Raw genomic sequence first — 23,741 nt, 5'->3', positions numbered from 1 at the left:
CAGGCAAACTGTTTAAAGAAGTTTAAAGTAAAAAATAAACATGCCACCCACCCCACGGCTCACTTCTCACCTCTCCAATCAGCTTCAGTGCTACAGCTTTTTCCCATCCCCTATTGCACGTATCCATTTCAGCCTTCTACACCCCAGGTCTCAGATTTACATCACATCAAGGCCTGGTAGAGCCACAAGCTGCGCCCTGGATTGTAGAGGCTGAAGAAATCCGCTAGACAAGAATAGAGGAAGAAAAAAAGATGAGGACTGGACGGCGGACGGGAGAGTGCGATCTGGCGACTTGGAACCTTGCCAGATCTGCTCATCTCTAGCATTCCGCACTTTGTCACCTTTATACTATTCCAAGGTATGGGCTTTCTTACCATGCCCTGCTGTGTACATATCCGAAGGACTGTAGAACTGGAGCCCTGCCTCCTGAATCGTCTGAGAATAATTTGGGGGAGTGCGCACTGAAACAAAAACAGAGAGTACATTCATTTTCACAGCTATAGTCTCCTTAGAAGTAATTTCAGTGTGTATTAATGAATCAATGAAACGTTATGCTCACCATAAGGGGTTTCTGGTGAAATAGGGAAAGCTGGTGTAGGTGGCACAACTTCACTACCATTTTTTGAACTATTAAAAATGCCATCTAATTCATCAACATCAACCTGGTAGCTGGAAAATGTCTCCTTATAGAAAAAAAATGTAAAATGTTAACATTAGCATCCCTAAAGCCTCATTTGGCATTAATGTACACTTTTTTCATGGTCACATTCCAGGAGCCAGAACTTTCTTTTCTCAGTAGACATAGCTTTAGGAAGGCTTTTTGTTTCCTTTTCTGAGGGAAGACTTGCATTTGTCAATGGCAGCATTTTGGGGTACAGAAAATAAAATACCTAACTTTTAGTAATCCTTTATGGGAAGAAATAGAAAAAAAAAAAAAATCAATTTTTTGATATTTAAAGTTTTTTACTTTTCATGTGCTGCACAAATAAAGGATCAACACAATTATGGTGACACCAAATTGATATAGTTTTATTCATGGTTTACTGCTTTAATAAAATACTCTGAAAAATTCTGAGAGTCATAAGTTTAACATTTTTCCAGCAATGGAGCTGAATGAGGTCTTAATTTTTAATAAACAGATGTACTTTTGGAACTATTTTGGGGACATTTTGATCACTTTCTCACACTTTTTGGGTGGTGGAATTAACAAACATCAGTAATTCTGCATAATAAGACAATCAGTAAAATTAACATGTCACTTTCCTTCGCAGGTAGATACAATAATAAGACTAGCAAATTTATTTAGAGTTTTTTTTTCTTTTTAGAAAAAGTAGTAAACACTTCTGTGGCTGGGACATAATTGTGAGGGCTTATTTGTTTCAGGACAAGCTTCAGTTCTTACTTATTCCATTTCTGGATGCATATGACTTTTTGATCACTTTTTAGTTATACTTTTGTAGGGGGATAACCAAAAAAAATGCAACTCTGGCTTTCAATTCTTCTTTTTTGTGTTCTCTGTACAAATAAAAATATGATTTTATAGCACAGGTCAGTGCAATTAGAGAGTTATCCAATTTTAAACAATATTTATGTTTTACAACTGTTGAATAAAAAAATCACTTTGAAAAGACAAAAAAAGTACCGTATTTTTATTTTGTATCACACTTTAAGTGGCATACCTTTTTATCAGTTATATTCGCCTTTAACCTAGCAGACTATCTATTAAGCTTTGATATATGGCAGACCTGGACGCCATAGTGAGGCCTCTCAGTTGTCATAGCAACGCTCAGCTTCCCACAATAATGCTGTGGGTTGCTGATGGAGTGATAAAGGAAGCGATCTCTCTCTGGCACTCTTTACATACAAAGATCACTTGGATCATGTAAAGCATGTAAAGAGTTAACTGCGCATTGCAAGCACTGACAGCACTCCGACATTCCCTCTGCTATGTCTCGACATTCCCTCTGCTATATGTCGGCATTCCCTCTGCTATATCTCGGCATTCCCTCTGCTATATCTCGGCATTCCCTCTGCTATATCTCAGCATTCCCTCTGCTATGTCTCGACATTCCCTCTGCTATGTCTCGGCATTCCCTCTGCTATGTCTCGGCATTCCTTCTGCTATGTCTCGGCATTCCCTCTGCTATGTCTCGACATTCCCTCTGCTATATGTCGGCATTCCCTCTGCTATATCTCGGCATTCCCTCTGCTATATCTCGGCATTCCCTCTGCTATATCTCAGCATTCCCTCTGCTATGTCTCGACATTCCCTCTGCTATGTCTCGGCATTCCCTCTGCTATGTCTCGGCATTCCTTCTGCTATGTCTCGGCATTCCCTCTGCTATGTCTCGGCATTCCCTCTGCTATGTCTCGGCATTCCCTCTGCTATGTCTCGGCATTCCCTCTGCTATGTCTCGGCATTCCCTCTGCTATATGTCGGCATTCCCTCTGCTATATGTCGGCATTCCCTCTGCTATATCTCGGCATTCCCTCTGCTATATCTCGGCATTCCCTCTGCTATATCTCGGCATTCCCTCTGCTATATCTCGGCATTCCCTCTGCTATGTCTCGGCATTCCCTCTGCTATGTCTCGACATTCCCTCTGCTATGTCTCGGCATTCCCTCTGCTATATCTCGGCATTCCCTCTGCTATATCTCGGCATTCCCTCTGCTATATCTCGGCATTCCCTCTGCTATATCTCGGCATTCCCTCTGCTATATCTCGGCATTCCCTCTGCTATGTCTCGACATTCCCTCTGCTATGTCTCGACATTCCCTCTGCTATGTCTCGACATTCCCTCTGCTATATGTCTCGGCATTCCCTCTGCTATGTCTCGGCATTCCCTCTGCTATATGTCGACATTCCCTCTGCTATATGTCGACATTCCCTCTGCTATGTCTCGACATTCCCTCTGCTATGTGTCGACATTCCCTCTGCTATGTGTCGACATTCCCTCTGCTATATCTCGGCATTCCCTCTGCTATATGTCGGCATTCCCTCTGCTATGTGTCGGCATTCCCTCTGCTATGTGTCGGCATTCCCTCTGCTATGTGTCGGCATTCCCTCTGCTATGTGTCGGCATTCCCTCTGCTATTTGTCTGCATTCCCTCTGCTATATGTCGGCATTCCCTCTGCTATGTGTCGGCATTCCCTCTGCTATTTGTCTGCATTCCCTCTGCTATATGTCGGCATTCCCTCTGCTATATCTTGAAATTCCCTCTGCTATATCTCGACATTCCCTCTGCTATATGTCGGCATTCCCTCTGCTATATGTCGGCATTCCCTCTGCTATATGTCGGCATTCCCTCTGCTATATGTCGGCATTCCCTCTGCTATATCTCGACATTCCCTCTGCTATATCTCGGCTAGCAGGGGAAATTGAACTCTAGACAGCATTACTGGAGATCAGGATCCCAAGGTGAAAAACCACTGCCTCAATGTCCTAATGGAAAGTGGAATGTGAAGAGTCAGTAAACTGTCACAACGTGGTAAAAAAAAACTATACGATCACAACAGATAATATCTGCAGCCAAAGATACTGTATTAAAAGTAAGGGAAATTGGTCAGGCAGCTCATACATGGTGCAGTAGGATAGCAATACTTTTAAAGAAGCTTTGTTAATCAATATGTAATACAAGTCCAATCAATAGCGTTGGTCCACTGGGACCTGATCTAGTTAAGAGAAGTAGGCTGTTTAGTCCCCAGTCCCAGATGACCACTGGTTGTACACTAAGGAAGTAATTTACCTATTACTATTGCGTGTTTGGAATTTGGTAAGATAGTCATGCAAACATGGAAAAAAATTAAAAAATGCATGCAATTCACCAATTAGGGGTGCTCAACAGTTGTAATGGCTGCCATATTTTCTAACACAAGCTTCTCATAGATACGCGAGTCATGGCGACGACATGGTTATATCACGGTCATGTGAATTTTGCCCCAACATTGTGGCCAGACACCTTACCCATGTTACTAAAAACTTTTCAGTTTGCATCCTTTCTTTTGAAGACAATACCTGTTTAGACTGGGACTGCCCCACGGCAGCAAATGACCTGTGTGTAGAGTCTTGCTCTGGAGACCTCTTCCATTCATACCGGGTACACTGTGGATCTGAGGCATCATTGTCATACTGCCCAAAACTCAGTTTTCTTGCTCTGGATAAAGAGCTGTTCTGTGACCCTGAAAGAACAAACACTAGAATTTGTTGTTGTATATGTGTTTTTCACACAGTATTATACCATCCATAAACTAAATCCTTTGAAGGCAAAAGCTAAACCTCTATTACCTGATATATGCTGATCGTAAAAGATGACTGCTGAAATCAAACACTAAAGCGGAGAACAATGTCCTAGAAAAGGTTTTCTGTTCATTGAGGTAAGTGATTTGGCTAACAGACTTTTTTCGGTGTAGGAACAAAGATGAACTTCTGGATGTGAACCCAGCTACTTCTAGACCTCAGATTTAAACTGAGTGTTCCCTGCTCCCACTCACTTTGAAACCTGGGCTGCAGATCTATAAGGATACTCTTGAGACAACAAAAATGTTCCATTAAGAAGAATGAACAGTGCTTTTCAATTAGAAAGGCAATGCTTTTAGCAGACAAGAAAAGAGTTTCTCAAGAACATTCCTTCAAGCTCACTACGTGAATTGATCTTAAATATACATGTACATAATGAAAATCAATAGAACAGTAAATCTTACAACGAGTCATTTCACATCTGTCTGCGTAGATCGGCATATACACAATTAATCATGTATTAAGCATCTATGAACATGTGGAAACATCTTGGTTAATAAAACAAAGGGGCCAATTCATTATTGCATTTCCATCTTCTTCTAGAGTTTTTAGTGTTTTCACCCTTAGTTGTTTGCGCCATATTCATCATTGTGTTTGTGCCATTTTTGAATTCTATTTTATATGCTCTCGCCTGTTGTTTTCTTCTTTTCTATGTATATCATTGAAGTGGAGGCTTTCCAGATGCTTCTGACTGATTCATCATTTGCGATTTTTTTTAAAGTAGCAAAAATTGATGCAAATGCACTCCAGTCCTCCCATCATAGATGCCGATATATCATTAGAAAAGTACCAGTAGGATAAAAATACCCATCAATTTAGAACCACTCGTACTTCAAGTACATAAGGAGGACATAGAGTTTGCTAAATATACAAACTTTATTACATCAAAAGATTCACATAGTAAAAATGGATATCATAGGTCAAGTACATGATTAAAGTGAACTGTGCCCAGGTGTGATAAACTGACCAAAGGTCCACACTAGAAAACCGGGGAGGATAGGCATGTGTTGCATATAAATAATTAGTCAGCGACCTGGTGTTGAATATTATCCCTCAAAATTCAGTTCCTTTTCAGAAGACCACCCGTCGCTCTATAACAGTGATAATGAAACAACAGCCTATTTATATGTCACGAAATAAAGGTAATAATTACCCGTTTCCAAATTCCAGTTCCTGTGAGGACCTTGATCACCCCAACGCGCATTTCGCGTGCTCACAAAAAGCCTCGCTTCCTCAGGGGAAGAAGGCTTAAGCGCCGAAACGTGCGTTGGGGACGGTGGCACCTCAGAGCTCCAGAGTACTATCAGGTATATTACTTCCAGCACTCAGTCACTTTACTGCTTTGTTTGCTCAATTTGCATGGGTGGTATACAGCCCCTCTGTACCTTATCTGCTGTTTATGCTTTTTTGCACAGTCACTGGTATATTACTTTTGAGTATGCACTTTGTATTTTTAATACATACCTGATTGTTTTCTGTTCTTGCCTGTGGTGCCATCTACTATTGGTTTACCGTGTCACATCCCTGTTATACCTTGTCATAATTTTTCTTTGTTTTTATCTTTACCTTCAATAAACTTTTGCAATTCTATATGGAGCACTATGCGGTGTGTATTACACTATATGTAGGACGGTGGGGTGCAATATACTATGTGGCGGACTATGGGGTGCATTATACTAGGTGGAGTACTGTGGGGTGTATTACACTAAACCAAACAAAATGCTGCCTATTCATCGAGTGATTGATTGTTTATGCCGGAACAAAAATCATTGCACTCAGCAGCACATCGACCGGTGTAGGCTGCAGATGTGCTGCTGATGACGCAAGTCATTCATCCTCAGCTGTGGTAAGGAGGTTGGGAAACAAGCGTCAAACAAATTCAATATTGTTGATCACACTCGTTTAACGGCCTGAACTCAGCGCATGTAAATACAACCAAAATGTTTCTTTGTGATAGAGAAATATATTCGCATATGGGGTCCCATTTTAAACTTTTGCCCAGGGCCCCACTTTGCCTAAAACAGGCACTGCTGGGAAGGCTAGTAGCGCTTTTTTATATGACCTGTTCACTTTAAGAGCCTGTATTGTCTGCGTACGCATGTGCTGTTTCTGTTGAGGTTTTGACTTTGTATTTTTGTACATAGCAATTTAGATTGACATCAGTCTTTAAAGGGATGCAGTCACAAGACACCTAATCTAAGAACAGAGACAGAGACCCAGATTCCAGCTGTGTATCACTTACTTGGCTGCTTGCTGTAGTTTTGATAATCTTCTGATAAAACAGTGATTTTATCACTATAGGACTCGTAAAACTGATGCCACGTAGTCCTCAATATTTATTAGCTCTGTATGACCCCACCACTGAATGGCAGCTTTCTGCCTATGCACAGTTATACAGAGTTCATCATTCAGACAACTGCTAGATCTGCAGCAGAGAAAACTGTGATTTTACCAATATTGCAGCAAGAAGACTAGTAAATTACATGGCTAGAATTGGAATTCTGCCCCTACATCATGCCGCTCTCACATGGGATATTACAAACTTTGTAACAAATTCCTGTTAAACGATGAAATGCAAAAAGGCAAACTTTAGCTCTAATGTATTTAAAAGATGCTATCTGGCATATTTCTTGAGATTTGTATAATCTCAGTTTCTGAAGGCAACACTATTGAAAGAATATTTAATGCAACTCATTGCATGTCTGCCATAACAACACAAATAACATTGAGGCATTGTGCAACATCTGAAAGCCACATGCAGTGGGGAAAATAAGTATTTGATACATTGCCGAATTTGCAAGATTTCCTACCCTCAAAGAATGGAGAAGTCTGCAATTTTTTATCATAGGTACACTTCAACTGTGAGACAGAAACCAAAAATAAAAACAGAAAATCACATTGTATGATTTTTAAATAATTAAATTGCATTTTATTCCATGAAATAAGTCACCTACCAACCAGCAATAATTCTGGCTCAGGTCTGAGCAGGTCTTTCCTTGGTTTCTCTGGCTTAGAGCAGAAAGATAAGACTCTGCCTACAGTCCTGCCCCGGAGAACAGGCATATCATTAGCTGAAAACTTCACTGAACACAAGAACCACAAGACTGATTTCTTCACCCCAGGTATCATTTTAATCAGTTTAACACTGGGAACCTGACAATGCCTGTAGTTTACTTAGCAAAATCCTGCTGACAGGTTCACTTTAATACCGTATTCACATTACACTACATAAGATTAGTGGATGTATATAAGGTCTGCTGCCTAATCAGTTAGAAATAAGTGGATATGATATGATAAAGGGAACCTGTCACCTCCAAAAATGCTCTTTAACCGTATATAGTGGATATAGTGATAATCTTCTGGTAAAGATCATTTAAATCATGCCTGACAGGCTTACTACAAAAGTGTCTACCATGAGAAAATCAAAAGGAACCTGTCACCTCCAAAAAACACTATATACCTAGAGATAACAGTGGTAACCTGCAGGTAAATAGCAATTAAATCATGTGTGGCAGGTTTACTGGAACAGGGAAAATGAAGCTATTTTCTCCCTGCAGCTGCTCACTTCCAGTTATTGAGGCGATGCAGGAAATTAAGTACGGTACATTTATCAAAGTACCTTGCAGTTAAACATGGCAGTTAGACAGGGCAGGAGACAGGTAAGACATTCAAACAAACCTATTCCCAGAACATTTGGATTGCATCAAGTTTTCACCATATGCATTTGTATAATTTATATCCTGGTTGCTGCATTCACTCACATCCACCGTCCGTGCATTAACTCTTTACATTCCATCCATATCAGCCCTTCAGTCCTCTCCTCTCCGATGTATAGCACTCACGCTCTTTTCACATTGCTAAACTGCTCAGATCCATTCAGACCCACCATCAAACACAAGAGACGCTCTCACAAATTACTTAACCATCTGCTCACTCTTTCTATCCTCCTTCTACTAATCGCAAGAGATATCTCTCCTAACCCCAGCCTCTCATGTTATAGTAAGACAAACCCCTCAACTGCTATACTCAGAAACCCCTCAAATCTCATTAATATTCCCTGCATGTCTTCCCTTCCCTATTTTTGAGGTCCATGCTGTCAGGCTCTACATCCTCTTCTCCATGTGAGTGGCGGTGGTGTATCGTCCCCCAGGCCCCTCCCATCAGTTCCTGGATCACTTTGCCACCTAGCTCCCACATTTTCTCTCCTGTGACATCCCTACCCTCAACATGGATGACTTCAACATCCCCATTGCTTTTCCCCTCTCCCCATCTGCTACTCACATTTTATCTCTAACCTCCTCTTTCAGCCTTTCGCAGCTCACTAACTCTCCTACGCATGAAGACGGAAACTCCCTCAAATTGGTCTTCTCCCGACTTTGCTCAATGTATGATTTTACCAACTCATCTCTCCCGCTCTCTGACCACAACCTTCTTTCATTCTCTATCAAGAACTGCCATCCCGCTCAGGTCACCCCCACTTTCGATACTTATATACAGGCCATTAACACCCAGAAACTTATGAAGAACTTGAAGTCATCACTGGCCCCTATCTCCTCCCGCTCATGTTCTGATTCTGCGTGACAGCATTACAATGAAACACTGCAAAGTGCCCTGGATGAAATTGCACCTTCTATTAATAGAACAACTCGGCACAAGCAGCGACAACCCTGGCACATGCTGAAAACACGTTTCCTACAGCGGTGCTCCAGGTGTGCCGAACGTCTGTGGAGAAAATCCAATCTACCCGAAGATTTCAGCCATTATAAGTTTATGCTTAAAACATACAACACTGCCCTTCACCTCTCCAAACAAACCACTTTCATCATCTCACTATCCAATAACCCTAAATGTCTCTTTGACATTTTTCATTCCCTACTCAACCCAAGAGTGCAGGCCCCAACCACGGATCTCCATGCCGACGATCTGGCCAATTATTTAAAAGAAAAAAATTGACCATATCCGACAGGAAATTTTCTCCCAATCCCCTCATACCATAATAATAATAATTTTATTTATATAGCGCCAACATATTTCGCAGCCATGCACTGTCCTCCCTCACTGCATCTAGCTCACTATCTGATTTTGAACCAGTCACAGAAGAAGTAATCAGGCTCCATGCATCTTCTCGCCCTACTACTTGCACCAGTGACACTATTCCGTCACATCTCCTCCAGTCCCTTTCCCCTGCTGTCATCACTCACTTAACAAAAATATTCAACCTCTCTCTATCCCGGTATCTTTCCCTCCTCATTTAACATGCCATCATACATCCATTACTTAAAAAAGCCTTCCCTTGACCAAAACTGTGCCGCTAACCACATACCTGCCTCTAATCTTCCCTTCATATCTAAACTCCTCGAACGCCTGGTCCACTTCTATCTTATCCACTATCTCTCAGAAAATTCTCTTCTCGACTCTTTTCAATACTGTTTCTGCTCTTTACACTCTACAGAAACTGCCCTCACTAAAGTCTCTAATAATTTACTAACAGCTAAATCTAATGGTCACTAATCCTTGCTAATTCTCCTGGATCTCTCTGCAGCTTTCGACACGGTGGATCATCAGCTCCTCCTCACTATGCTCCACTCCATCGGCCTCAAGAACACCATTCTCTCCTGGTTCTCCTCCTATCTCTCTGACCACTCCTTCACTGTATCTTTTGCTGGCTCCTCCTCTCATCTTCCCCTTACTGTTGGGGTTCCTCAAGGACCAGTCCTAGGCCCCCTCCTCTTCTCTTTGTATACTGCCTCTATTGGACAAACAATCAGTAGATTTGGTTTCCAGTACCACCTCTATGCTGAAGACACCCAATTATACACTTCTCCTGACATCATGCCTGCCTTTTTAGAAAACACCAGTGATTATCTTACAGCTGTCTCTAACATCATGTCCTCCCTCTATCTGAAACTGAACCTGTCAAACATGAACTCATTGTGTTTCCTCCCTCTACTAACCTACCTATGCCCGACATTGCCATTTCCGTGTGTGGTTCCACCATTAGTCCACAGCAACATGCCTGCTGTCTTTGGGTCATACTTTATTCTGAGCTTTAATTCTCCCCCATATCCAATCACTGGCTTGCTCTTGTTATCTGAACCTCAAAAACATTTCTAGAATTCGACCGTTTCTTACTTTTGACTATTACTGTTTCTCTTACTCATTCTCGTCCGGACTATTGTAACGCTCTACTAATCGGTCTCCCTCTTAAAAACTCTCCCCTCTCCAGTCTGTCTTGAATGCTGCAGCCAGGATCATATTCCTTACCAATCGCTACACCGATGCTTCTACCTTGTGCCAGTCATTACACTGGTTACCCATCCACTCCAGAATCCAGTATAAAGTTTTTACCCTCACCCGCAAAGCACTCCATGGCTCAGCACCACCCTACATCTCCTCTCTAGTCTCAGTCTACCACCCTACCCGTACACTCCGTTTTGCTAATGACCTGAGGTTAACATCCTCAATAATCAGAACCTCCCACTCCGGTTTCCAAGACTTTTCACGTACTGCGCAAATTTTTTGGAATGCACTACCTAATTCGATTAATCCCCAGTACCCACAGTTTTAAGTGTGCCCTAAAAACACATTTCTTCAGACTGACTTACTGCCTCAACGCATTAATTTAACTATCCCTGTGTTGTCCATTCCAAATTTTACTATAACCAGGTTCCTCGTATCATGTGCTCACATGCTTTATGCATTTAATAGCCCTCTGTGTCTGTACTGTTACATACTTCGGCTGATAACCGGTTCATGCAGCATAACATGAACACCCAATTCTTAAAACTATGGCTGGTCGGAACAATGATAGCAATTGTTACCATCCACCTTTCATGTCTCCCCTTTTTCCTCAGATTGTAAGCTTGCGAGCAGGGCCCTCATTTCCTCTAGGTATCTGTTTTGATCTATGTGTTTATTGTTATGCTCTAATGTCTATTGTCTGTACGAGTCCCCTCTACAATGGAAAGTGCTGCAGAATATGTTGGCGCTATTGAAATATAATAATAATTTTATTAACAGTTAATCACTGTGCTGTACTTGCCTAGGCACACTGATTTACAGCCTGCTCTTTAGTGTGCAGAACTGACTATCTTGCAGTGGAGGAATTATAGAGCTCTCAATGTAAAGTGAGTGGTGACTGTTATAGCTCCCTGCACTGCCTTTAGGAATGGAAGCGAGCGGCTGCAGGGAGAACACAACTTCAATTTCTCCCTATAGCCGATGCACTAATAATACTGCCAGACATGATTTAATTGCCATTTACCTGCAGATTACTGCTATATCTGTGGGAAAATTGTGTTTTGGGGGTGGCAGGTTTCTTTTAACTAGAAAATAATAATGTATATAAAATCGAATACTGTCACACATGTCCAACATATCAATATGCAAGGCGAGGATGCATAATTTTTCAAAGCATCCTAATTTTTATAACCTTTCCCCAAGAATGTTGAACATGTAGAGCAAACCAAGAATAAATTTGTAGAAATGAAGGGGGCTATTCTCAACTCAATCTTTCAAGGCTGAAATTAAACTTCTTCTAGATTTGACTACTACAGCTGGAGCTATGAAAATATTGTTGCTATAACTCCCATGGAAATGAGTCACAGAAATTATGTAGTATAGCTGTTTATCTACTTCATGACAGAGTTATTCTCATTTCAGTCGTGAAAGGCGGAGATCCAACTTTCCCTTTAACATCCTTTACCTAAAAATGTTATTAAAAGACAAATAATTGGAATCCTGCAGTTAGGCTACGTTCACATTTGCATTGTTGGGCGTTGCGTCGGCGACGCAACGCACAATGCATGCAAAGCGCATGCTGAAACGCATTGTTTTGTGACGCATGCGTCCATTTTTGGCTTGATTTTGGACGCAAAAAAAAAGCAACATGCAGCGTCCTGTGCGCCCTGACGCTTGCGCCAAAAATGACGCATGCGTCACAAAACGCAAGACAACACATGTCCATGCGCCCCCATGTTAAATATAGGGGCGCATGACGCATGCGCCGCTATGCGTCGCCGAACCTGCGCCCGACGCAATGCTAATGTAAACGTAGCCTTAGCTAGACTTCATATTCCAGTTAAGAAATTCTTGCTCTTAATATAATAAATTATATTACTTTGTGCATTAATTTCTCACCAATTTAAAGCTTTCCACGTTCTGTCATTGAATGAGAACCTTCACAATTTCCATCAAGGTTTAAAAAAAAATATATATATATATATATAGGGCCTGGTCATGAGATGGTAGGTGCAGGGCCCAAGGAGAAAACCTAATAACTACAACAGCAAGTCAGGTAACAAATCACAGTCCTGATCACCATGTGACTAAGATCGGACTTTAGGTCTTTGGAACCATGAAAATTTTAGTATAATGACAGGAGGCAGGGTTCTTTAAAGTAGTGAGGAGCTGCTGTACAAAATATATGGTAACATTACAGTCATGACCGAAAGGGTTGGCATCCTTGAAATTGTTCCAGAAAACAAAGTATTTTTCTTAGAAAATTATTGCAATTAGACGTATTTTGTTATATACATGTTTATTTCCTTTGTGTATAATGGAACACAAAAAAAAGGAAAAAAATTTGCAGGCCAAAAAACCTAACACACTGTTTCAAGCAGGTGATGCTCGTTCTGGGCAATATGAAAAATCATGCCTGAAATCGGACAAAAAAGGAGAAGTTGACAATATCTGCATTGTGTGTCTGTGTGCCACACTAAGCAAAGAGAACAGAAAGCGGAGAAGAGAACTGTCTGAGGACTTGAGAACCAAAATTGTTGAAAAATATCAACAATCTCAAGGTTACAGGTCCATTTCCAGAGATCTTAATGTTACTTTGTCCATGGTGAGCAACATAACCAAGATGTTTACAACCCATGATACTGTAGCCAATTCTCCCTGAACGTGGAGAGCAGAGAAACACTGATAAAAGGTTGCAACATAGGGTATTCTGGATGGTGCATAAGCAGCCCCAATCAAGTTCCAAAGAAATTCAAGCTGTCCTGTAGGCTTCAGTATGCCTCTGTAGGCTTTAGCTGTCCTGTGAATCAACATTTCAATGAAAATAAACGCTATGACCGGAGACCCAATAGGATCCCATGGCTGACACAGACTAAACTCCAGTTTTCCACAATGTACATGAGCAATCCAAAATCCTTCTGGGAAAGTGTTTTCTGGACAGATGAGACCAAGATAGAGCTTTTTGGTAAAGCACCTCATTCTACTGTTTTCCAAAAACAGAATGAGACCTACAAAGAAAAGAACACAGTATCTACAGTCACAGTCAAACATGGTGGAGGTTCAAAGATGTTTTTGGGTTGTTTTGCTGCTTCTAGCACTGGATGCTTTGACTGTGTGTAAGGCATCATGAAATGTGAAGATTCACAAAGGATTTTGGGTCACAATGAAGTGTCCACTGTCAGAAAGCTGGTTTTGCATCCTAGGTCATAGGTCTATCAGCAGGACAATGGCCCCATTCTTCAAGATTCACTCAGAAATGAATGGAAACAAAGTGCTGGAGAGTTCTGAAATAGCCAGCAATGAGTCCGGATCTAAATCCCATTGAACACCTGTAGAGAGATCTTAAAATTGCTGTTGGGAGAAGGTACCCTTCAAATATGAGAGACCTGGAGCAGTTTACAAAAGAAGAGTGGTTCATAATTCTAGCTGAGAGGCGTAAGAAGCTTGTTGATTGTTATAGGAAGTGATTGATTGCAGTTATAGTTATTTATTCGAAAGAGTGTGCAACTAAATAATAAGTTGAGGGTACCAACAATTTTGTCCAGATCATTTTTAGAACTTTGTGTGAAATGATGTCCTATTTGCCTTTCTTTCTCAGTTTTTTTCTTTGTGTTGTTCCAATACACACAAAGGAAATAAGAATGTGTATAAAAAATGTGTAATTGCAATAATTTTCTAGAAGAAATGCTTCAATTCCTGGAACAGTTTCAAGGGTGCTAACACTTTGGGCAATGACAGCATATTTTTGTACCCAATGATTGAGCAATAACCCTTTTAAAGCACAGCTACTTTCTTACCTCCTTGAAATAGCTTTCGTCGTTTTTCTGCCTCTAAAGGAGTGTGGAGGCCACTGTTGTCCACGTCAGGAGCCAGTAAGCTTGCATTTGCTGTACTAGAATTCATCCGGGTTGGAATTGGTTCAAATGTTGGATCTAACTCTAATATTAATTTATTGAGCTGCTCAATTGACTGGTCAATATCCAATGTTGGAGAAGATGGTGTGTCTTCACTCCTTACTTCAATTCCATTTGGTGTTAGCGGTGTCGATAATGGCTGCCTGTTAACTTCAGGAGCGATGTCCTGAGAGGAGCTAGTCGTGCTTCTTTGCACTTCATCTCTGTGATTAAACCCTGTGTTAGATACAGAAGACCCTTTTGATATCTCAGGTAAGTTAGTTGAGGAGGCGTCCGGTAATGTATGCATAATGAAACGCCCTTCATTATCAGTACTAAAGCTGTATTGCTGCGAACTGACCATTTGTTGCTGACGTACCCAAGTTTGAGTAGAGTAATTGCTCTGTACATAAGGAGGAGGTTGTGCTGTTGGCTGTTGAACTTGCTTTGGCTCATGGATAGTGTAAGATCTTTCATACAAATGGTCAATGCTAATACCCAAGTCAGGCACTAAATTATGGCCATGTTCATCTCCAGTGTTACTGCAAAAGCCATCAGACAGCAAAGAATTTTGACTGCTCTTATGGCAGCTAAAAATGCCAAGATTGTTAGAGTGTTGGCCTTCTGAAGATGATAAAGTACCTATGCTGTCCACACTGTGTAAATCATGATTTGGCATTTCGTCATCTAAAATATCAGTTTCCCTTTCTTTGAGTTTTAAGTTTCCATTTACGTGAATTTGGGCAGGTACTATATGGCGTGTCCCACTAAGCTTGTTTTGAACATCGGTCATATCCTTCTGTGAGCTTGTTGGGTTATTTACCCCAAACCCACTTAGAAGTTGGTCCAGTTCTGCCTTTTCTTTTGAACTCAACCCTCGTTTGGTTCTCGATCCAAGCTTCTCTTCTGTTCTTTCCGTTCTAACAGAAGCAGTAGAGTGTCCAGAATCACTACTTACAGATAAAGTGTGATCACTATGATCGGGACTGCTTGTCATGGGAACTTCAGGGTCAATAACTGTAACCGATCCATCTGAAAGACTTTTCTTTCTTACTTTAGCATACAAACTTCCATCAAGAGGCCCTTGGGTGTGAGGCACTGTAAAAAGTAAAAAAAATGAATGTCATTAGTAAAAGTGAGCATTTTAATTCTAAATAAGAAGAGTCATTGTTTACTTCACCAGGAATATAAAGTTTTTCCTGGCCTACAACTTGTAGGCTTGTAGTTCTCTCTCTCTGATCTATCCATGGCATATCTTTGAAAATACACTTTACAACAATCCTTGCTTTGAATAAACGAACACTAACCAGTTCATTGATAACTACAATTGAAACAATTTGGGGTGCATTTACTCTACATGATTATCATGAACAAGCATTCTTAAAGAGAAATTATCACCTCCTAGGAAACCTCATTAAGGAAAAGACTAAAGCCCCCGTCACACTAAGCGAGGTCGCTAGCGAGATCGCTGCTGAGTCACAAGTTTTGTGACGCAACAGCGACCTCAGTAGCGATCTCGCTATGTTTGACACTTAGCAGCGACCAGGCCCCTGCTGTGAGATCGCTGGTCGTGTCGGAATGGCCTGGACCTTTTTTTGATCGTTGAGGTCCCGCTGACATCGCTGAATCGGTGTGTGTGACACGGATTCAGCGATGTCTTCACTGGTAACCAGGGTAAACATCGGGTTACTAAGCACAGGGCCGCGCTTAGTAACCTGATGTTTTCCCTGGTTACCATCGTAAATGTAAAAAAAAACAAACAGTACATACTCACATTCCGGTGTCCGTCAGGTCCCTTGCCGTCTGCTTCCCGCACTGACTGACTGACTAAAGTGAAAGCACAGCACAGCGGTGACGTCACCGCTCTGCTGTTAGGGCCGGCGCTCAGTCAGTGCAGGAAGCGGACGCCGGGGGGACGCGAAGGTGAGTATGTACTGTTTGTTTTTTTACATTTTACACTGGTAACCAGGGTAAACATCGGGTTACTAAGCGCGGCCCTGCGCTTAGCAACCCGATGTTTACCCTGGTTACCCGGGGACCTCGGCATCGTTGGTCGCTGGAGAGCTGTCTGTGTGACAGCTCCCCAGCGACCACACAACGACTAAACAGCGACGCTGCAGCGATCGGCATCGTTGTCTGTATCGCTGCAGCGTCGCTAAGTGTGACGGGGCCTTAAATCTAAACCTCGCTGAAAAATGGCCCTGTGAGAAGTGGACTGAAGTCGGCTCTAATCGGGAGTCTCGCTATTTGACAGCTGCGCGATGGTTCCTGGTTCTGAGCTAGTAGATGTCATTGTGATTGGTGAGCCTGGGAGACTGCAGCATATAAACAATAGAAGAGAGTGTCTTTACTTCATGTTGAATGTAGTTATATGTGTGGTATAATCAGATTCTTCCCTGTGTATTATGGAGAAGGTGCAGGAGGAGGAAACAGCAGTACAGGTCAATCCTACAGCCTGTTATTGGTGGTTTATCTACTGCAAGAGCCTCCAGTTAACCCTTTAGACGTAGCTATGTCTTTCTTTTAGTAGATTAACCTTTTATAAACAGCTATGTCCTCTTCCTTCAGCTTGTCTGCAGAATACACAATTCATCTTATTTTGTCTGCAGAATACACAATTAATCTTATTATTCTATGATAAATAGCAATAGTCATTTTCAAGTAAAGTTCAGACTCTTGGTTGAAGGGAGGAACGTTTTCATATGATTCGGGTCTCAGAATCTCTGCTCGCTGGCATGTATTTATGAAATGATTCACCATGTTTGTGAATCTGTCTAGGAAAGTAACAAGAAAAATAAAATCAATTCTCCAATTGAATTAAATGGACAAGATAGACAAGACAAAACAGGTGAATTGATGAGACCACCCTAAATATTATAGACCTAAGCTCAAGACTTAATTTATCATTCCGATGCTGTATAGAATCATCCCTCTATTTCCTCTCATAGTTGGTACATCCCAAACTCAAAAGTTAAACTAAAACCTGAGTCCTTGTAATACTAAGAGAAATCAACTTGTTTTTTGATGACATGCACTTGAGAAACGTCTTAAAATTTCATCTACTGCCACTTCTTGCATTTTTCTCAGAACTGATAGGTCTTCTTCAAGAACGCTTGGTTCCTGATAACTGAGTAGTATAAACAGGCTGTCGATCACCTGAAGAATAAGCAAAATGATCTTTTGGCCGGCTTAAAAGATCATCGTTCCCGGCAGCACATCATCCTGTGTAAACAGGACCTGCAATGAATGCTGAGAACAATGATATTGTATGTGCACTGGACAATCTATTAACTATCTGTGCATATATTTAATGAGGTTTGCCTGTATAAAGAGGCTATTAAATGACCACCGATCCGTGGTAGTTTATCTGTGGCAGTCGGGTAGTATAATCCCGGCCTTAGTCCTGTTGGGTCAATCTCAACTTTGCCGATACCCAATTTCTCAATTCTATTATAACATATGCAAACAATTACTTAATGCACAACTAGAAAGCTATAAACATACTGATCACAGCTTTCAAAGAAGAAAAACAGACTGCTTCCTGCAACCTTTTTATTTTAGAAATAAATGTTGCTAACAGCTTAAACAAGCTAACCACTACTAAACTGTATGTACAAAGAAACAGATCTTCATAAACAGCTTTGGACTCAATTTCAATAATTGCTTCAACTGGAAGTTCAAACCATTGCATCTTACATCCATCTGGTTACTGTTTCCACGTAAAGACAAGGCTACATATTGTATTTTTAACATGCTTTTAATAATGAAGGCACACAGCATTATCTGTAAAACTATTTATAACATTTATAGAATTCACAAGACAAGGGAAAGCCAAGACTAATACAGTAAAATCACAAATGAATGCTTGTTCACTAATAATTCTTGTTTACTTTGATTGACTGGTTGAAAACACAACTACTACGTACTGGTTCTCTACAAATTAGTGAACCTGCAACTGTCAACTTCAATTTAGAGTACACATGGTCTATTCATTATTAAAGCATGGCATCAATCAGGCAACCATGTGCTATCTGACTTCTCAGCAAAGAGAAATTTCTGTTCACAATTCTAAGAGTTGACATGTCTGGTGAATAATGCATTCCTTCTGACCATGGGGTGAAGGACTATGAAAGTGTGTTGAACTCCAGACATGGTGTTGTTATTAAGTTGTTTAAAAACTAATGAAATTAAGTCAAATCAAGCTACATAATGTAAAGGTAAACTGTGGTGTGTGTACATGGCTGTCTGCTTTGGCAGCACTATTAGTCACCCATCACGTCTTCACGGTGCGTGTCATCTACAAGTCACTGATTGCCAAAACTGATAGGGGTATTTCCGGTTACCAAACGCTTTTTATTTCTTCCCTGATGGGATCGGATCTTGCTGTGTATGTCAATCTGCGCTGTATCCTGCAGGGTAATTCACACCTTCATGCAGCCTTTGCAATATCGCTCTTATTTTCATGCCCTGCATTTATTTACCGTAGTTGTGCTGGTTCACCATGGCAGCTCTCCGCTGCTCTCTTTCTGCGAACTACAACTTCACAGTTCCCTGTTCTCCAGCACTATCTGTGATTGTTCAAGTGAATTTCCACTCCCCAAATGGTTCAGAGGCAACCATCGCAATATGCTCAGCAGCAGAAACATGTTCATAAGGCTTTTACAAAGGTACAGTGGGGCAAAAAAGTATTTTGTCATTCAGCAATAGTGCAAGTTCCACCACTTAAAAAGATGAGAGGCGTCTGTAATTTACATCATAGGTAGCCCTCAACTATGGGAGACAAACTGATAAAAAAAAATCCAGAAAATCACATTGTCTGTTTTTTTATCATTTTATTTGCATATTATGGTGGAAAATAAGTATTTGGTCAGAAACAAACAATCAAGATTTCTGGCTCTCACAGACCTGTAACTTCTTCTTTAAGAGTCTCCTCTTTCCTCCACTCATTACCTGTAGTAATGGCACCTGTTTAAACTTGTTATCAGTATAAAAAGACACCTGTGCACACCCTCAAACAGTCTGACTCCAAACTCCACTATGGTGAAGACCAAAGAGCTGTCAAAGGACACCAGAAACAAAATTGTAGCCCTGCACCAGGCTGGGAAGACTGAATCTGCAATAGCCAACCAGCTTGGAGTGAAGAAATCAACAGTGGGAGCAATAATTAGAAAATGGAAGACATTCAAGACCACTGATAATCTCCCTCGATCTGGGGCTCCACGCAAAATCCCACCCCGTGGGGTCAGAATGATCACAAGAACGGTGAGCAAAAATCCCAGAACCACGCGGGGGGACCTAGTGAATGAACTGCAGAGAGCTGGGACCAATGTAACAAGGCCTACCATAAGTAACACACTACGCCACCATGGACTCAGATCCTGCAGTGCCAGACGTGTCCCACTGCTTAAGCCAGTACATGTCCGGGCCCATCTGAAGTTTGCTAGAGAGCATTTGGATGATCCAGAGATGTTTTGGGAGAATGTCCTATGGTCTGATGAAACCAAACTGGAACTGTTTGGTAGAAACACAACTTGTCGTGTTTGGAGGAAAAAGAATACTGAGTTGCATCCATCAAACACCATACCTACTGTAAAGCGTGGTGGTGGAAACATCATGCTTTGGGGCTGTTTCTCTGCAAAGGGGCCAGGACGACTGATCCGGGTACATGAAAGAATGAATGGGGCCATGTATCGTGAGATTTTGAGTGCAAACCTCCTTCCATCAGCAAGGGCATTGAAGATGAAACGTGGCTGGGTCTTTCAACATGACAATGATCCAAAGCACACCGCCAGGGCAACGAAGGAGTGGCTTCGTAAGAAGCATTTCAAGGTCCTGGAGTGGCCTAGCCAGTCTCCAGATCTCAACCCTATAGAAAACCTTTGGAGGGAGTTGAAAGTCCGTGTTGCCAAGCGAAAAGCCAAAAACATCACTGCTCTAGAGGAGATCTGCATGGAGGAATGGGCCAACATACCAACAACAGTGTGTGGCAACCTTGTGAAGACTTACAGAAAATGTTTGACCTCTGTCATTGCCAACAAAGGATATATAACAAAGTATTGAGAAGAAATTTTGTTTCTGACCAAATACTTATTTTCCACCATAATATGCAAATAAAATGATAAAAAAAATCCAGAAAATCACATTGTCTGTTTTTTAATCAGTTTGTCTCCCATAGTTGAGGTCTACCTATGATGTAAATTACAGACGCCTCTCATCTTTTTAAGTGGTGGAACTTGCACTATTGCTGAATGACTAAATACTTTTTTGCCCCACTGTATGTGCCAGGCCAACTGTGCATGCTCCACTAGCAAGTATATAGGTCGTAACCATACGAAACAAAAACCCAACCCAAGCAATTAACTGGGAGGACTGGAAAGATTATATTGTAATAATATTATATTGCAATGTTTTATCACTTTCTAAGTAGTACAACTTTACATAACATTGTCTTAACTGGACAAACCCTTTAATGTATCAGAAGATGACAAATTACATTTCTTTTAAACAGTTAAATGCAATCTCTCCCCTCAGGAGCGCTCCGGTGCTCTGCCTCCTGCTTGCCAGGAGCAGGCAAAGTCATGATGGCCGATTGTTCAGACCAGCGGCATGGTTATGTCACTGGCTCAAATGACGCACTGTGCCGTGCTGAAGGCAGAAGCAGTTTTACCTCTGCAGCAGAGGAGCTCATGGGCATTGAAGCTGGCCAGATCCAGCCACCTACAGAGCAGTGCTTGTGAGCGCAGTAAAAAAGGGCTTCTAAGCACACACTCCTTTCCTAAAAATGTGGCCACTTCTGATAATTAAAAAAAACAAACTATTTCCACCATTTTAAAATATTTACGTTTTTATACTGGCCACTTGAGCACACACCACACACAAAAAGCTTTCTACACTTGTATTTTTGCTACCCATTGTGAGCTTTGCTGTGTAGACTAAAGGTACCTTCACACTAAGCGACGCTGCAGCGATACAGACAACGATGCCGATCGCTGCAGCGTCGCTGTTTAGTCGTTGTGTGGTCGCTGGAGAGCTGTCACACAGACAGCTCTCCAGCGGCCAACGATGCCGAAGTCACCTGGTAACCAGGGTAAACATCGGGTTACTAAGCGCAGGGCCGCGCTTAGTAACCCGATGTTTACCCTGGTTACCATTGTAAAAGTAAAAAAAAACAAAACACATACTCACATTCCGGTGCCCGGCATCAGCTTCCCTGCACTCCTCCTGCATCCTGTGTCAGCGCCGAACATCTCCGGCATCTCCCACAGAGCAGAGCGGTGACGTCACCGCTCTGCTTTGCGGCCGGCACTTACACAGGATGCAGGAGGAGTGCAGGGAAGCGTGTTATGACCCCAATGGCAGAGGGTCTCAAAAATACATACCAAGTCTGCAAACACAAAAAAACAGCTCATAGGGCAGTGGTAACTGGGCTGACCATATATCTAATCCTAGCACCACAAATAGCAGCAGCCGGGGAACGTGCCTACGTTGGTTCTAGACGTCTCGCGCCAGCCGGAGAACTAACTAACCCTAGAAGGGAAAAGATAGACCTTTCTTGCCTCCAGAGAAAAGACCCCAAAAGTTGGATACAAGCCCCCAACAAATAATAACGGTGAGGTAAGGAGAAAAGACAAACGTAAGAATGAACTAGATATTTAGCAAAGAGAGGCCCACTGACTAATAGCAGAATATAGTAAGATGACTTATACGGTCAGCAAAAACCCTATCAAAATTTCCACGCTGGATATTCAAGAACCCCCGAACCGTCTAACGGCCCGGGGGGAGAACACCAGCCCCCTAGAGCTTCCAGCAGAATCAGGAATCACATTTAGTACAAGCTGGACAAAAAATAATAGCAATGCAAATAACCAAAAAACAAGGAAGCAAGACTTAGCTTAATTTTGCAAGATCCAGGACCAGCAGACAGGAGCAAACAGAAAGGAACTGATTACAACGATGCCAGGCACTGGACTGAGAATCCAGGAAGTTTATATAACAACACCCCTGGACTAACGACCCAGGTGGGTGCCAAACTGAGGAAAGACAATCCCAGAGTCATATCACTAGTGACCACAAGAGGGAGCCAAAAAAGTCTAATTCACAACAGAAGCGGACGCCGGGCACCGGAATGTGAGTATGTGTTTTTTTTTGTTTTTTTTTTTACTTTTACAATGGTAACCAGGGTAAACATCGGGTTACTAAGCGCGGCCCTGCGCTTAGTAACCCGATGTTTACCCTGGTTACCAGTGAAGACATCGCTGGATCGGTGTCACACACACCGATTCAGCGATGTCAGCGGGAGATCCAGCGACGAAATAAAGTTCTGGACTTTCAGCAACGACCAGCGATCTCACAGCGGGATCCTGATCGCTGCTGCGTGTCAAACACAACAATATCGCTATCCAGGACGCTGCAACGTCACGGATCGCTATCGTTATCGTTGTAAAGTCGCTTAGTGTGAAGGTACCTTTAGACAAGGTCAGCGTGGGGTGGAAGAATTAAGAGAAGTGCTAATATTGCTTGAGAAGGTACTCTGGGATAGTAGAACTTTACACACAGATGGGGTTCTGTTAGCATTCACTGGATCTCTGAATGATGTGTAATCTTTCAGTGTAAACAGGCTTCAGTTCATCCAATGGACAAGCAAAACGCTCGCTCATCGGGTGAAATGATATTTAGCACAGTGCAATCTATACGGCAATCATTCTTGGGAGAGCATAATCATCCAGTCAGAGACAAAACTCTGCACTAAATTTACACAGTAACCACAAATAAATATTACGGGGTACACACTCCGATTGCCATCTTGAGGCTGTTTTTAATTTCTTTTCTAGACAACTTAATCACGGACAGCCAATATTTTTATGGACACATTGAAAAACTATAATAAATTGTTAACATTACAAATGACGTACAGTACTGTCCAAAAGTTAAACAGCTGTGGAAAAATGGCCGTAAAATTTTCAAAAATAGAAGTGTTAATAGTACATTTTTTCTCAATTAACAAAATGTACAGTGAATGAAAAAAGGAGAAGTCAATATTTGTAGAACCACTTTTTGCTATCAGAACAACATCAATTTTTCTGGGCATACTAGCACAAAATTAGGGATTTTGTAGGATTAAAATCAGATGTATAATTATTAATATTATACCATTTATTCCATGGAGCTTTACATGTGAGGAGGGGTATCCTATACAATAATCGCCAGCTGGGACTTCCGGCCGCTGTCCCCGAATCCCATAAAGCACCGGGGCATTGTCACTTGCACCAGCGCAAAAATGCAGAGGAATGATATAGAACAGATATGTTGG

At 41.7% G+C, this 23,741-nt stretch overlaps 1 protein-coding gene across 4 annotated transcripts in view; it reads right to left on the bottom strand.

The window, feature by feature from the left end:
- The window catches only part of TNS3 (tensin 3), a 586,621-nt gene that overhangs the window by 101,806 nt on the left and 461,074 nt on the right, over nt 1-23,741 (bottom strand). For 3 of the 4 annotated variants that reach the window (XM_077269387.1, XM_077269388.1, XM_077269389.1), the window contains exons 18-21: nt 14,336-15,529; nt 4,017-4,180; nt 560-683; nt 375-461 (exon numbers count right to left, since the gene is read on the bottom strand). In XM_077269387.1, coding sequence (XP_077125502.1) covers nt 375-461; nt 560-683; nt 4,017-4,180; nt 14,336-15,529 — 1,569 coding nt within the window. The remainder of the gene's footprint in view (nt 1-374; nt 462-559; nt 684-4,016; nt 4,181-14,335; nt 15,530-23,741) is intronic. The other variant, XM_077269390.1, reaches the window with a different exon arrangement.

The sequence above is a fragment of the Ranitomeya variabilis genome, chromosome 6 (assembly GCF_051348905.1).
Source record: "Ranitomeya variabilis isolate aRanVar5 chromosome 6, aRanVar5.hap1, whole genome shotgun sequence".
Taxonomy (NCBI): domain Eukaryota; kingdom Metazoa; phylum Chordata; class Amphibia; order Anura; family Dendrobatidae; genus Ranitomeya; species Ranitomeya variabilis.
Note: the sequence above shows the minus strand (reverse complement) of the source record. Positions and strands in the feature narration are given on the sequence as shown.